The sequence below is a fragment of the Pongo pygmaeus genome, chromosome 8, assembly GCF_028885625.2.
Source record: "Pongo pygmaeus isolate AG05252 chromosome 8, NHGRI_mPonPyg2-v2.0_pri, whole genome shotgun sequence".
Classification (NCBI taxonomy): Eukaryota; Metazoa; Chordata; class Mammalia; order Primates; family Hominidae; genus Pongo; species Pongo pygmaeus.
In genome coordinates this window covers 71,012,990-71,027,938 of record NC_072381.2, presented here as the reverse complement: position 1 = coordinate 71,027,938, position 14,949 = coordinate 71,012,990, and the positions used below count along the sequence as shown (strand labels likewise).

Below are 14,949 nucleotides of genomic sequence, written 5' to 3'. Positions count from 1 at the left end.
TACAGGGGGACAGAAGTCGGAAGTGGGCAGACATCCAGGGCTGGGAGCCATGCCCTGCCTTGCTGAAAGCCTCAGGCTGACCCCAAGTGCAGGGTGTGGAGGACTCCAGGCAGAGGAAGCAGGCCTACTTCTCTGAGGGCCCCCCAGGGAGGGAGCACGTGGACAGGTGCTTCCTGGAGCTCCCAAAGGAAGCGAGGGGAAGAGCAGCCATCTTGGCCACCGTTTTTGCTCTCCCTGAGCTGCCCAGTGTGGAAGCCACCAGCCACATTCAGCTGTTTAAACTTATATTTAGCTTAATTAAAATTAAATAAATTTTTAAATTCAGTTCCTCAGTGGTACTGGCCACATTTGAGTTGGTCAGGAGCCATATGTGACTAGTGGCTGCATACGGGACAGTGCAGACGCAGGATATTCCACCACTGTAGAAAGCTCCACCAGACAGCCCTACTTCACACCCTGCTACTTTGACCTTGAGGCTTCCTGCCTGGCCATGTTTGTCTGGGGGAGGAAAGTGTAGCCATGGGTTGCCTCCCTGGGCCCATCCTTCGTCCCACATGCTCACCTCTTCTCCACCGCATTGCTGTGCATCTCATTCCACTTCTTCAGCTCTCCGTCCCTCCACTTCCCACCCTCAGAGCATGGAATGGAAGAAGAGTTCAGAACAGCTACTTACAAAGATAACAGAGCCAGAAGAGCTTATCTACATACAAAGATAACAGAGCCAGGGCCTTTGGTCCTATGGAAATTGCTACAGACTCAGAGGTTTCAGCCCCAGCACTCATAGGGCAAATTATGTAGCCCCAGTGACTCTGAGCCACAGACCCTGTCTCATCAGCAGCGAGCAATGAGTTAACACATGGCATGAACATGTTTGTTCTTTTGTTTCTCATGCCACAACTAGGAGGGCAGTAAGGCAGGGACTTCGAACCCATTTTACCGATAGAGAGGTTCAAAGCTAGCCCGAGGTTGCCAGCCTGCGTAGGCAGGGATCAGACTGGAACTCAGCACCGCGCCGGTTGGCCCTAGGCCCTGCCCTTTCCAGGGACCCAGGGCCTCCCTGATTCCCTCAGGGCCTGGTCTCTGTGCTGCCCCTCATGTGGTCCTCCTGTTCCCGCAGTGCTGGAGGCCTCAGGGGATGCGGCGCTGTACGCAGGGCTCGTGGTGGCCATCTTCGTGGTCGTGGCAATCCTCATGGCGGTGGGGGTGGTGGTGTACCGCCGCAACTGCCGTGACTTCGACACAGACATCACTGACTCATCTGCTGCCCTGACTGGTGGTTTCCACCCCGTCAACTTTAAGACGGCGAGGCCCAGTAAGAACCCGAGGATGTCTGGGGTGGTTGGCAGAGGCAGGACACCCAGAGGGCTCTGGTGGTACCCAGACCAGAGCCAGGCTCCTGACTCCCTCCCAGGCTTTTTCCAGAGTTTGCTCTAGAGATAACTATGTGGATGGGTATGGATTAGAGAACTACAGAGAAGGAAGGGAGTGACCCAGGCTGTGGGATTCCCAAAGCTTCCTGCAGCTGGCAGCAATTGGGCCTTTCACAGCTGGACATTTGGGTGGGATTTTGCAGTGGGAGCTGGGCCAGTGAGCTGAGGCACAGCTGGGTCTGACTATAGCCCCCACTTCTGCAGGCAACCCCCAGCTCCTACACCCCTCTGTGCCTCCTGACCTGACAGCCAGCGCCGGCATCTACCGCGGACCTGTGTATGCCCTGCAGGACTCCACCGACAAGATCCCCATGACCAATTCTCCTCTGCTGGACCCCTTACCCAGCCTTAAGGTCAAGGTCTACAGCTCCAGCACCACGGGCTCTGGGCCAGGCCTGGCAGATGGAGCTGACCTGCTGGGGGTCTTGCCCCCTGGCACATACCCTAGCGATTTCGCCCAGGACACCCACTTCCTGCACCTGCGCAGTGCCAGCCTTGGCTCCCAGCAGCTCTTGGGCCTGCCCCGAGACCCAGGGAGCAGCGTCAGCGGCACCTTTGGCTGCCTGGGTGGGAGGCTTAGCATCCCCGGCACAGGTGAGCTCCTGCCCTGCTTGTGCTTCAGCCTGGCCTTAGCACCTCCTCTGTGGACTGCCCCAACACCCATCCAGCAGAAGATAGGGCTGCTCTAATCCCATCTCACAGATGGGGAAAGGGAGGCCTGGAGGCAGGAAGTGAGTATAAAATCGAGAGGTCTGACTAGAAAAGCTAGGCTTCAAGCCTGCCTATGCCCTCACTAGGGCAGAGGAACCTTGGGCCAGCCACCTTCTAAGCTTCAGTGTCTCTGTTGCGTGAGAGAGAATAGTCCTACGTAGTTCAGCAGACCTGCAAAGTACTGTCCTAGAACTAGCAGCAGAGGGGCAGGGGCGCCCATTTTAGTTTGTAAAGCCAGCAATTAACAGCTTCACAGCATCATATACTCAGCTAGGAGTAGAGCTGGCACTTGGACCTCCAGACCCCATAGCAATGTCAGAGACCCCTATCTTCCTAGACAAGCCAGCACTGGTCAGTGGCCTGGCCTCTGCTTGCATCCAGTCCCCAGACCCTCTCTTCCACCCCTGGCTGGGAACTACCTGGAGCTCAGGAGATATCTTTCTCTCCCAGCCCCAAGCTGGGGCCAACTTCCCAAACCCTTGTTCTGCTAAGCTCCTGGACTCGCTGCTGACCTCCCTCTCCCACTAGGGGTCAGCTTGCTGGTGCCCAATGGAGCCATTCCCCAGGGCAAGTTCTACGAGATGTATCTACTCATCAACAAGGCAGAAAGTACCCTGTGAGTAGAGCCCCAGCCCCTGCTCCTTTTTCTTCCTCCCATCCCTTGCTGCCTGCCCACACGTGGCTCCCCTTCTAAACCTGATGCCAAGACCAAACAGTCTTCCAAGGAAAGCATTAATCTCACTGTGTCCATATTTAAAACTTGCAGAACCAACACTGTAAATTGTAAAACTCAAAGGCAGTTGACAAGCTGGCTACAAGTATGACAAAGGGCTGAATATCCTTACTATGTAAAGAGATTTTGTAGATCAATAACAAAAAGTAAACTTCTCACTGTGAAAATGGGCAAAGGATATGAACACATGATTCACACACACTCTCTCACAAACACACTGGCCAGCAGGTTATGAGAAAATGTTTAGTCTAATTTGCAGGCAGAGAAAACTAATGAAAACAACCATAAGGTATACTGGGATTTTTAAATTATTATTATTAAGGAATTTGCAAGGACCTTTTCCCAAATGATAATACCCTCTTGCTGGCAACGGGATGGGAACATGGCCTTCTGTGGCACGTAGCCGGGAGTATAGATTGGAACCAGCTCTCTGGAGGGCACTTTAGCGTGACCTATTGAAAACCTTCCAAGATTACACAACCTTGGAAAATTTAAGCCAGGAATTTTGAGCTATGATAATGTTGCAGTGGAATAGCAAAAATCTGGAAACAATCTCAAGGTTCATGCCATTTTCTTTGCCTCGTTTGCCCCCATGACCTCTGGGAATGCAGAGCCCTGAGTGGCAAAGAGCTGCCCTCCACCTCCCGGGCCCTGGGCAGACTTGGGAGCCCAGCAGGAGCCTGCACCTTTGCTGAGCTCTTCACTGCCTCTCTCCTACCCTGTGTCCTTCCCCAGCCCGCTTTCAGAAGGGACCCAGACAGTATTGAGCCCCTCAGTGACCTGTGGACCCACAGGCCTCCTGCTGTGCCGCCCTGTCATCCTCACCCTGCCCCACTGTGCCGAAGTCAGTGCCCGTGACTGGATCTTTCAGCTCAAGACCCAGGCCCACCAGGGCCACTGGGAGGTGAGGAGCCAGGGTGAAGGCTGGCCCAGCTCTCCCAACCTGCCCAGGGAGGCAAAAGAAAGCCCTTTTCCTCTGGCCCAGCCTGAATAACTGTGACCACTACCCCACCCTTGCTGTCCCCTACAGGAGGTGGTGACGCTGGATGAGGAGACCCTGAACACACCCTGCTACTGCCAGCTGGAGCCCAGGGCCTGCCACATCCTGCTGGACCAGCTGGGCACCTACGTGTTCACGGGCGAGTCCTATTCCCGCTCAGCAGTCAAGCGGCTCCAGCTGGCCGTCTTCGCCCCCGCCCTCTGCACCTCCCTGGAGTACAGCCTCCGGGTCTACTGCCTGGAGGACACGCCTGTAGTACTGAAGGTAGGGCCAGCTGCAGGTGCCCACACAGCCCTGGCCGGCCAGCTGCATGATCCCTGCCAGAATCCCCCTCCCCAGGCTCATGGGCCCTCCCAGGAACCCCTCCCCGCCACCAGCCTTATTAGGTCCCGCATGCGGCCCTCACACATGAAACAGCCTTGGGCACAAGGCCTGCCTCACCAAGATCCAGGTTAGAGGTGGGAGGCAGACCAGGGATCCCTGAAGGCTCTGATGGGGTCTGCCCCAGGACTGAGGGAGCATCTGACTGGGAGGGGCTTGGGCTGGTGGGGAGGGTCTCTGAGAAGGCTGACATGTAGGAGTTTCAGCAGAAAGGAGTGAAGGGCATTCCAGACCGACAGAAATGACTGCGTTTCATAGGCGTTTCAGCATGACCGACTAAAAGGCATAGGGAACGTGTGAATGTGAGGGCGGGCGAGATGAGCAGGGCTCAGCTTCCCAGGAGCCTCAGGGCCCGTGCCAAGGAATTTGGAATCTATCCGGCAGGAAGGGGAATGGACCTGGTAGACACTGTTCACAGATGCTCTTTAGAAAGCCCCTGTAGCTATACTCGGGTGGGTAGATGAGAGGTGGAGAGGCCTGTTGGGAAGCTGGGGCTGGACCCTGGGCCACAGGGAATGGCAGCAGCCAGGAGAGGCAGGGCTGGATGCTGCGTGTGCTCAGTCAAATGGACAGAACCAGTGACTGATGGGATGGGCAGGGGGAGGGGGAAGTTAAGGCTGACAGCCAGGCTCCTAGCATATGCAGAAGGATGGAGAGCGGTGCCCCAAGTAGGGGCCCCAAGGAAGGGTCATGCAGATGAGGGGTGGTTGGGACAGGAGGGAGGGAAGGGGAGGGGAGGGTCTTTTAGCACCTAGAGCCTGATGATGGCAGGTATGGAGCCCTGTGTTAGCACCACTGTCCCCTGCCAGCCTCAGAGCCCTTGTGCATTCCCCCAAGTGCTCCTCTCATTCTCAGGAGCTCAGGCTCCTCCTGATGTAACCCTGGAAGTGTAGAGACACTTGGCCGTGTGTGAGCCCCTTCCCCTCCCTCCTCCCATCTGCCCTCTCAGTGCCTCATGGTCCTTTCCCATGGCATGCACCTTCTATTCCTGCTCCCTGGCCCCGTCCAGCTCCTTCATCTCCCAGGCTCATGGGACTTGTCCCAAAGCCCATGCTGCAGACAACATAGGTGAAAGGCCCATGGGAGAAGGAGTGTCCCCTGCTGGGAGGACCCTGGCTTGAGATGCCAGTGGCCCTGCGATGGGTGGGAGGTGCCTGGGAAGTGCTCCTGCAGCTGGATCTCTTGGTCCTGGGGCATTGGCTAATGGCCAGCTTTGGCCAGAGAGTGGTATAGAAATCAAGAGAGAAGTTACCAGGTTTGGGCCTGATGGCATTCTTTGTTTATTCAACCCTCCATCCATTATCCATCCATCTGTCCATCTGCTCATCCACCCATCTGTCTTTCTGTTCATCTGACCATATACCCATTCAGTCAGCAGCCCATCTGTTTACCCAGTCATTGCTCGTCTATCCATTCATTTATCTTTTCTTCCATCTTTCCATTCATACACCCATCCTTGTATATCCATCTGTATATTCATCTGTCTATCTTTCTAGCCATCAATCCGTTTATCCATCCATCTGTCCATTTATTAGTTCCTCTAGCCATACGGTCATCTATAGATTCATTCATCTAGTCATCTTTCCCACTGTCTGTCTATCCATCCGTCATCCATTCATCTTCTCACATCATAAGCCCTCTGTGAGCTCTTGCAAATGCTCAGCCATGCACTCAGATGGGCCCCTGCCCCCTGCCCCTCAGAGTGCCGCAGAAGAGGCCCATTGGCCAAGTGTGATGGGTTCCCCTTCCCCATGCCCTTGGCCCACAGGAGGTGCTGGAGCTGGAGCGGACTCTGGGCGGCTACTTGGTGGAGGAGCCGAAACCCCTAATGTTCAAGGACAGTTACCACAACCTGCGCCTCTCCCTCCATGACCTCCCCCATGCCCATTGGAGGAGCAAGCTGCTGGCCAAATACCAGGTGAGGGCTGGGCTGATGGCTGGGAGGGGCACCACTTAAGGGCTGCCCGGGAAGCCCAGCTCCCTCCTGGGCCCTGCCTCCTGGCTGTGTCCTGTGGCCTTACCCCTCCCTGGGTCTCTCACTGTCTCTGTCTCCTCCCACCCCAGTCTCTAGGCTCCCAGCCATCCCCAGGCACATCCCCAAATTCAGGGCAGTCGGCAGCCACATGCACACTTCTGCCCTGTCACACCCTCACACGCAGAGACGCCTATGCCCTTCATCCTCACAGAGGCTCCACACCCTTCAGGGCATGCCCTCCTGGCAGACTGTCCATCTCAGCTCTGACAGCCACAGCCCGCTGCCCACCCAGCAGCACCTGAGACCACAAGGCCCCCTAGCCCCTGAGACCACAAGGCCACCTAGCCCCTGACACACACACACCTGTGCCTTTCCCTCCCCCACCTACCCAACCTCAGCTCTCCCTTCTGGAACTGAGGGCCTGACACCAACTCTGCTGACTAGCTTAGGGCACTTGACCCCTCCCCATCTGGGTGGAGAGGCCTGAACTGCCCCCCGAAGCTCCCAACCCTCCCTGAGCCTCCATTTCCATGAGGACAGGGCAGGCTGGCCTCGCCTGCCTGGTCCTGACCCCCTCCTCCTGCAGGAGATCCCCTTCTATCACATTTGGAGTGGCAGCCAGAAGGCCCTCCACTGCACTTTCACCCTGGAGAGGCACAGCTTGGCCTCCACAGAGCTCATCTGCAAGATCTGCGTGCGGCAAGTGGAAGGGGAGGGCCAGATATTCCAGCTGCACACCACTCTGGCGGAGGTGAGGGAAGTGGGGGCCACATATTCCAGCTGCACACCACACTGGCAGAGGTGAGGGAAGGGTGGCCAGATAGTCCAGCTGCATACTACGCTGGTGGAGGTGAGGGAAGAGTGGCCAGATATTCCAGCTGCAAACCACTCTGGTGCAGGTGAGGGAAGGAGGTGGCTAGATATTCCGGCTACATACCACACTGGTGGAGGTGAGGGAAGGGCGGCCAGATATTCCGGCTGCACGCCATGCTGGTGGAGGTGAGGGAAGGACGGCCAGATATTCCAGCTGCACACCACGCTGGTGGAGGTGAGGGAAGGACGGCCAGATATTCCGGCTGCACGCCATGCTGGTGGAGGTGAGGGAAGGACGGCCAGATATTCCAGCTGCACACCACGCTGGTGGAGGTGAGGGCCAGAGGACACCTCTAGGGTTTGGGGCTGGGCTGCAGCACACAGACCCCTGTAGTTCCCTCTCACCTCCCAAGTCTGAGTGGGGATTTGGTCATGTTTTTCTAACAAGCATCATTTATTGATTGAGTGCCATTCACATGCTTGGCATATACCAGAAAACTTACATGATCTCCCTAAATCTTCACAAGCACCGGGGGATGCATGACAGATATGATCCCCACCTGGGAGGTGAGAAAGTAGGTTTTAGGAAGGGCAAGGATTTGCACACAGTACACCAATGGCAAGACTGGATTCGAACCCAGGTTGATGCAAGGACCAGGCCTATGGTTTTCAACCGTTAAAAATCCGGAATGAGATTTAAAAACCCAGGCCACCCAGGGTGACAACACTAGATCCTCCTCTTGGGGCATTGTAAAGAGCACTGGATACAGGTCTGGACCCAGGTCTGCCACTAACTTGGCATGTGGCCATGAGCAAGCCACTCCCCTTTTCTAGACTTCACTTTCCACCTGTACAAGTGGGTGCAAGTGGATTAGACTGTGGCTGGGGCTCCTTGGGGCTTCCTAACCATGAGGCTGCATCTGCATTTGCCTGGGGCCTTAGGTAAGCATGGTGCACCCCCTGAGGCCTGAAGGGTGGCCATGCAGGCCTTGCCCTTGGGAACCGACCCTTCAAGGGAGAAGCCCCTGCCTGAACAGTGGGAGTCTGTCCAGAGGAGGTGGGAGTGACTCAAGGCTCAATGAGCTCACAGTCCATGAGGAGGGAGGCTGGAGGGCAGATGCCCAGCTCTGTGCCCCTCTCACTCTTGGCCCCTGCCGTTGCAGACACCTGCTGGCTCCCTGGACACTCTCTGCTCTGCCCCTGGCAGCACCATCACCACCCAGTTGGGACCTTATGCCTTCAAGATCCCGCTGTCCATCCGCCAGAAGATATGCAACAGCCTAGATGCCCCCAACTCACGGGGCAATGACTGGCGGATGTTGGCGCAGAAGCTCTCTATGGACCGGTGAGTATCCCAAACCACAGCCCATCCCCATCTGCCTTCGTCCTCAAGGTCTCACAGTGGCAGGCAGGGCAGGCAGCCTGACAGCCAAGACCATCTCCCAGACCAGCTGCCCTTTTTTGCCACCATTTGTGGCAAATCAGGAACTCAGGATTGGATATGCTGAGTTCAAGAATCCTGCTCTCTTGAGGAGCATCATGCTCAGAGCACTGGTCCTCGAGCCAGGCAGACTCTCAGACCCTGCTCTTTTCCCGTTGTGTGGGGATAATGCTCCACCTGCCCATCTCACAGAACAGCAGGAGACTCAAAGCCAGGGCATCAGCTTGGTGCCATCATTGTCAGCACCTGGTATCTAGGACAGAGAATGTGCTCCGGAGATGCTTGCTGACTGACCAAGATACACTTTGGTGTCAAAACTCCTTTGGAGAACTTCAAATGCTGGATAAATATAAGGCCAGTGATAATAAATATTATACTTATTGAAAGATGTGTAATAAACCTGCATTGAGCAGATACTTTAGATAAGACATTTTACTAGAAATGAATAGGACTTACAAAGACGGCTAAGGCTTTGTTCCTCCTATCAGGGGAGTTCATGGGAGCAGCAGGGAACACAGGTGGGAGGAATGACCACATGCTAGACGTGGTCATTCTCTCTTGGGGCCAGTGTCTTTCAGTGATAATAACGATGATGATGAACAAGATGGTTACATGCTAGAGACAACGCTAGACCCTTACTTTATATGATCTTGGATCTTGCTGAGAGGTAACTGGCATTGTTCCCATTTTAGAGACAAGGAGACTGAGATTCTGAGCCATAGGTTCTGACTTGCCGAGAGCCACACAGACTGCAGCACAGTAGCTGGAATTCAGACCCAGGACAGTGGGACACCAAAGCTCACAGCCTTCCCACTTCCTCTTGTGCCCCTTCACCCCCAGGCTCCAGGGAGGGGCTAAGTGCTTGGGAACCTCAGTGCCCTCCTTCCCTCTGCCAGGTACCTGAATTACTTTGCCACCAAAGCGAGCCCCACGGGTGTGATCCTGGACCTCTGGGAAGCTCTGCAGCAGGATGATGGGGACCTCAACAGCCTGGCGAGTGCCTTGGAGGAGATGGGCAAGAGTGAGATGCTGGTGGCTGTGGCCACCGACGGGGACTGCTGAGCCTCCTGGGACAGCGGGCTGGCAGGGACTGGCAGGAGGCAGGTGCAGGGAAGCCTGGGGCAGCCTCCTGATGGGGATGTTTGGCCTCTGCTTCCTCCCAGTTCACAGCCAGAGTTGCCTCTCCTCCTCCTCTTCCCCAACCCCCAGACCACGACCAGCCTTAGAAAATCCATGTACTCTGTTGTTAGAGGGCCCAGAGTTCCTTCTCCACCCCCACTCTCTCTCTCTTGGCCTGAGATCTCTGTGCGGGAACCAAGATGGGGCTGAAGCCTCTGGAGGCAGTTGGTTGGGGGCGGGCAGGCAGGAGGCCCTCCCTCCACCCCCCCACCCCCACCCTCAGCCCGGCAACTTCTGGGTTCCATGGGTTTTAGTTCCGTTCTTCGTTTTCTTCCTCCGTTATTGATTTCTCCTTTCTCCCTAAGCCCCCTTCTGCTTCCACACCCTTTTCCTCTTTGAAGAGTCAAGTACAATTCAGACAAACTGCTTTCTCCTGTCCAAAAGCAAAAAGGCAAAGGAAAGAAAGAAAGCTTCAGACCGCTAGTAAGGCTCAAAGAAGAAGAAAAACACCAAAACCACAAGGGAAAAGAAAAACCCAGTTTCTTAGGAAACGCAAACGATTTATTATCCAGATTATTTGGATAAGTCCTTTTTAAGAAAAAAAAAAAAAAAGAAAATGAAAAACAACACAAAAAAAATAGAAAACTCTTTTCTTGAGTGTGGATGAGAATGGGCACGCTCACACTTCTGGCCAGGAGTGAATGTGCCTGTGTGTGTGTGTGTGTGTGTGTGTGTGTGTGTGTGTGTACATGTACGCGTGTGCATTGAGGAGAGAGAGACTGAACAGATAGTACTTTGCTGCTAACGAATCCATCTTGGACTAAATTCTGACAAGGCCTCAGTTTCCCCAGTTGTGCAGGGAGTAGGTCAGACAGGGTTTTCACTGTCTAGATTTAGCTGGTTAGATTTTCCTCTAAAATCTTAAGCAGATGCTGAATCCATAAAGCCAAGGAGTGCTAAGGGCTGGAGTGGGTGGGCCCTCCCTCCCACAGCCCCAGGGAGATACGTCTGGACTCCTGGGAATCTGGATTAAGAAAGTTGGGATGAAAGAGGAGGACTGCTCAGGCCAGCTGTGAGCCAGGGAGAATGTTCCAGTCTGGTTTTGGTCTGGTAGCTCCTAGAAAGGGATGTGGTCCAGAAGTGGGACTCAAACAGAGAGATGAAGTAGGGGAGGGGAGTCCTCCACGGGCGTCTCTCCCCTGGGGGCTGGATAGCTTTACCCTAGGGTGGGGCCAGCCCTGACACCCTCATCCCCTCCTCGGCCCAGCAGCCTCTAGAGCAGCGTGATGCTCTCTTGATGGCCAGGAATCCAGAATCTGCCCTTCCCCAACCTTAGTTTCTCCTTCCGTAAAGCAGAGTGATGGCTGAGAAGTCCTCTCTAGCTGCAGAAGCCTGAGCTTCCCAGTGTCAGTCAGCTCTGCAACGTGGGAGGCTTGGAGGCAGGTGGCCTGGCTGTGCTTTGCATGCCCAGGAGTGGAGAAGGAGGCTGAGAAGCTGGTTTCCCAGCTCTGATCTCCACAGGCACCTCCTATAACCCTCCTCTCACCCACCCCGCTACGGTCTGGGAGATCTGAAATAACCTTTCCCAGTGGGTGGGGTTGCCAGGGTTGAGGGGACAGCACACACCACCCCCACCCAACCTGTTCCAGGGGCCCTGCATGGCACAGGATGAGTCCCTGCCCTGTGCAGCTGCCTGGCAGTGGCTGGGACAAGGATCTTGCAGCCAGCACAGAGGCCTCATCAAAGACCTCTCCCTCTTGGCACTCCAGGCAAGGCAGGTGCCAGCTTCCCCAACACCTCCAGGCAGTGACCCTAGGGCATGCCCCAGCAGGCCTCTGAGCAGCCACTGGGACCTGTCTCAGCACATCCTGGTCTTTGAAAGTCTGGTATCCTGAGAGGAGGGCAGGTTTTAGGGCCGCAGTTCCAGCCAGCGTCCCCAGCCTGGCTTCCCTGCCATGGACTCAGTAGCTCATGGGGCTTCTTACCACCCACCAGCCCTGCTGGGGTGCGGCCTGGCTGTGGGCAGAGGAGGACTTGCCTGGAGATTTAAGAGAAGATTCCTTTTACCAGGGCTGCTGAGGGGCCAGGCCTGCATCAGGGGCTGGGCCCTGGCTGGGCCCGGAGGCTGAGACTAAGGCTGTTGACCCTGATGCCTCCATGTGGATGCTGCCTCGGACAAAGGCAGTGAGCCTCCCCTGCCAAAGTGCCCATCCCATGGGCTCGGCCTCACTGGTCACTGTTAGCCCATGAACACGTGTGGCCCTCGGTCACATGGCTTTGAGGGCAGTCTGACTAGGCTAGACCACACGTGCCGTGACAGGGGGTGCCATTCCCCTCGCAGGCTCTAATGTGCCCACATGCAGCCTGGCAGTCCAAAGACCAAGAATCAAGTTGCAAATCTGCCGTTAAACTGCTCTGCGACTTCAGGCATATCACTGCCTTCTCTGGGCTTCAGTGTCCTTTTCATACCTAGACGGCTGCGGTCTGAGGCTCTTTGGGTTCAGACACACTGTTCTAGGCTTCTGTAGGGGACCTTGTGATCTGCTATGCCCCTCCTCCCTGTTCTTTGCTGTCCTCCCTGCCCCACCCTCAGAAGCTGCTTGCTCTGCCCCCAGGGCAGGAGCTTGACAGATGAGGTGCAGCCAGCCACCCAGGTGCCATTGCCAGTCTGACCTCCGGAAATGTGCTCCATGTCTTAGAGCACAGACCCATTGGCTGGAGCCTCCTGGGAGGGTTCAAACCGTCCAGCTCTATGAGAAATGCCCAGAAAGGCTTTGCCGACTCCATCCGTGTGTGGAGGCTGCCTGCCTCCGGGGTGGGATGGGTGGTTTCTCCTCCAATTCAGACCCAAGAGGTAGCCCCAGAGGGCATGTACCTGGTGGGAAGCAGCTCAGGTACCCTTGGGGGTTGCAGGGCCCTTATGCAGGTGTTTCTCTCTCTCTCCTCTCTGGAGTGCGTGTGTGTGTGCGCGTGTGCGTGCCTGTGCTTTTCTCTGCGGGCACATCAGGATGCCCCTCGGAGAACACGTGCACGTGTCCCCACCTGAGCAAGCGTGTGTGTGTGCTCCTGCGTCCCAGGTTTGGACGTCTGGAGTTTGGTGTGCCTGTCTTCTGCCCTCCCTGAGCCCACAGGGTCAGTCAATGTATCTTCTATGTGCCTCTCCCTCTGCCTTCTCTCACAGTGCCCCCGGCTCCAGAGCTCATGGATAGGGGTTCTCCTGAGGGTGCAGGGGATCCTCCTCATCTCCTGGACCCTCCAGGGCACTCTGGTCCCTATTCCCCAGCTCCTAGGCAGCTGAGCTGGGTCCCTTAGGGGAGGTGACCAGGAGCTTCGGTGCAGGGAGCTCTTGGTGGGGCAAAGGGCTGGACCCCTGCCAGGTCTGTGGACATGGTTGTATGCCCGGGAGAGGGGGGTGCAGGGCCCCAGGGATGGCCCCCAACCCCACCTCTGTTTATTCTGTAAACTACAACCTATAAATAACCTTTAGCATTCCTATTGTAACAAAATTAATTTTTATGAAATAAATTATATTTCCTAGTCTAATAAAATCCGGGTTGCATTTGGCTGTCTTCCTGTTGGTAATTGGGAATGACTCCGTTGCTCTTCTCAAAATTCCATGGAAGGTGGAGGTGTCACTGTCAGTTCAGAGCTATCTGACCCCCAGGAGATGAGCAAGCCCAACTGCCTCATTTTATAGAAGGGAAAACTGGCTCAGAGAGGGGTAAGGACTTCCCTAGAGTCACACAGCAAGGAGGAGCCCATGGTCCATCTGGATCCCGGTCCTTGTGCGTCCGGATCTGTTCAGGAGTTTGTCGTGTGAGTCTGCCAGGGGCTAGGTAATGGGTGAGAGGGATGACACAGAGATGAAGCCCCAGCATCCCTGTCCATCTCTGAGGAGTTCAGAAGGGGGTATCCCCAAGGGTGCCGAGGCTGTGAGGTCAGTTCAGAAACCTCACCTAGGATATATGACTATTGTGCGGGCTGAAAGGGAGTAATGGTCAGGTTGGGATCATATGACTCCGCCCCAGGCTGCCAGGCATGGTTGGGCAGGTAATGCACTGGGCAAGAGTACCATATCTGAAGGGGAGGGTGGCTCCATTCCCATGTATGTTGTAGATTTGTGTATTTGCTGAGATATTTCCAGCAGATGGCAGTAAAGGGTCTTGTGCTAATAAAAGCAGTACCTTGCTATTGAGGAGAGGGTGCCTTGTTCTCATGTGCACAGACATGCTGTAAGAAGACTGGCAAGGGTCCCATTTCAGCTGGTCCCCTCTGCCCTGTGGACCTCAAGTCTTTCCCTTTATGAGTTGAGTCTGGCCTGAGAATTTCCCAGCATGGATTGCCTGCTCCATGAGTAGATTCTGCGGTGTCTTAAGTTTGGGGTGAGAGCAGCCTCTGGCCCCATCTTGGACAGTCATGTTGCCCAATCAGCATGTTAAAGGCTCTGAAAAGCCCTGCAGGAAGCAGCTGGTCTCCTCATATTAACACAGACATCCTGGATAGATTTGGCCTTGGAACTTGTTTTCACAGCCTGACTATGTGGTGCCTGTAGGCCCTGCCAGCCCTGACTTTCTGGGACCTGTGGCTCCGGGTTCTATGTGGCTGTATCACCTAGCTGTCCTCCTGGGAATGGGGAGTACCTGTGGGCTGGGTCTGAGACTGAAAGTTACCAAGACAAGAGAAAACCCACGTCTGTCCTCTGGCGGAGGACGTGGGGCAGGCAGGGCACAATGGCACCCACCTGCACGCAGACCCCCAGACTCAGATCATCATCTTTCCCTGGGGACCCAGAAGACCTGGAGCAATCACATTCAGCATGACCTTCCTAGCAGAGATGATTTGGGGGTAAGGATTTATAAGGGAGAAGAAGAGGAAAGGGACAGCTTCATGAGGATGGGGGGTGAAGGGAGGGATACAGGGGGCGGGCAACAGCCCAGCTAAGGGGTGGGCAGAGCCAGGCGTGGGGCAGCTATTTCATGCAAGTAGCCCCTACAAGCAGGTAGACGGTCTGGGGTCCCCCAGGAGTCAAGGCGACCCATTTAAACTTCATTCTCTACCTGCCACTCTCCCTTGGAATCTCAACTAAAATCAGGTTGGGCAGCAGGTGGGGTGCAAAGAGTTCTGGTCCTGAAGGTAGGGGTCCTGGGTCCCAGCCCTGATGCTGTGGAGTCACTATCCTTCCCTGAGCCTCAATTTCTCCATCTGTGAAATGTGGGGCATAGACCTGCTACCCTGTGAGAGCCCTCTGGCTGGTGTAATTCTGTAATTGGCAGGGGTGTGTGTGGGGGGGTCCTGGCTCTAGGCAGGAGTGTGACAACTGCACCCCTTGGACCCTACTTTCTGTGC

At 55.4% G+C, this 14,949-nt stretch overlaps 1 protein-coding gene across 4 annotated transcripts in view; it reads left to right on the top strand.

Annotated features, from left to right (window-relative positions):
* The window catches only part of UNC5B (unc-5 netrin receptor B), a 90,182-nt gene extending 77,031 nt beyond the window's left edge, over positions 1 to 13,151 (top strand). For all 4 annotated transcript variants that reach the window (XM_054436003.2, XM_054436001.2, XM_054436002.2 and 1 more), the window contains 9 exons: positions 1,118 to 1,312; positions 1,635 to 2,024; positions 2,670 to 2,757; positions 3,610 to 3,778; positions 3,905 to 4,138; positions 6,024 to 6,173; positions 6,817 to 6,981; positions 8,207 to 8,388; positions 9,381 to 13,151. In XM_054436003.2, the coding sequence (XP_054291978.1) occupies positions 1,118 to 1,312; positions 1,635 to 2,024; positions 2,670 to 2,757; positions 3,610 to 3,778; positions 3,905 to 4,138; positions 6,024 to 6,173; positions 6,817 to 6,981; positions 8,207 to 8,388; positions 9,381 to 9,546 (1,739 nt within the window). In that variant the 3' untranslated portion in view covers positions 9,547 to 13,151. The remainder of the gene's footprint in view (positions 1 to 1,117; positions 1,313 to 1,634; positions 2,025 to 2,669; positions 2,758 to 3,609; positions 3,779 to 3,904; positions 4,139 to 6,023; positions 6,174 to 6,816; positions 6,982 to 8,206; positions 8,389 to 9,380) is intronic.
* Positions 13,152 to 14,949: the final 1,798 nt, after the last annotated feature.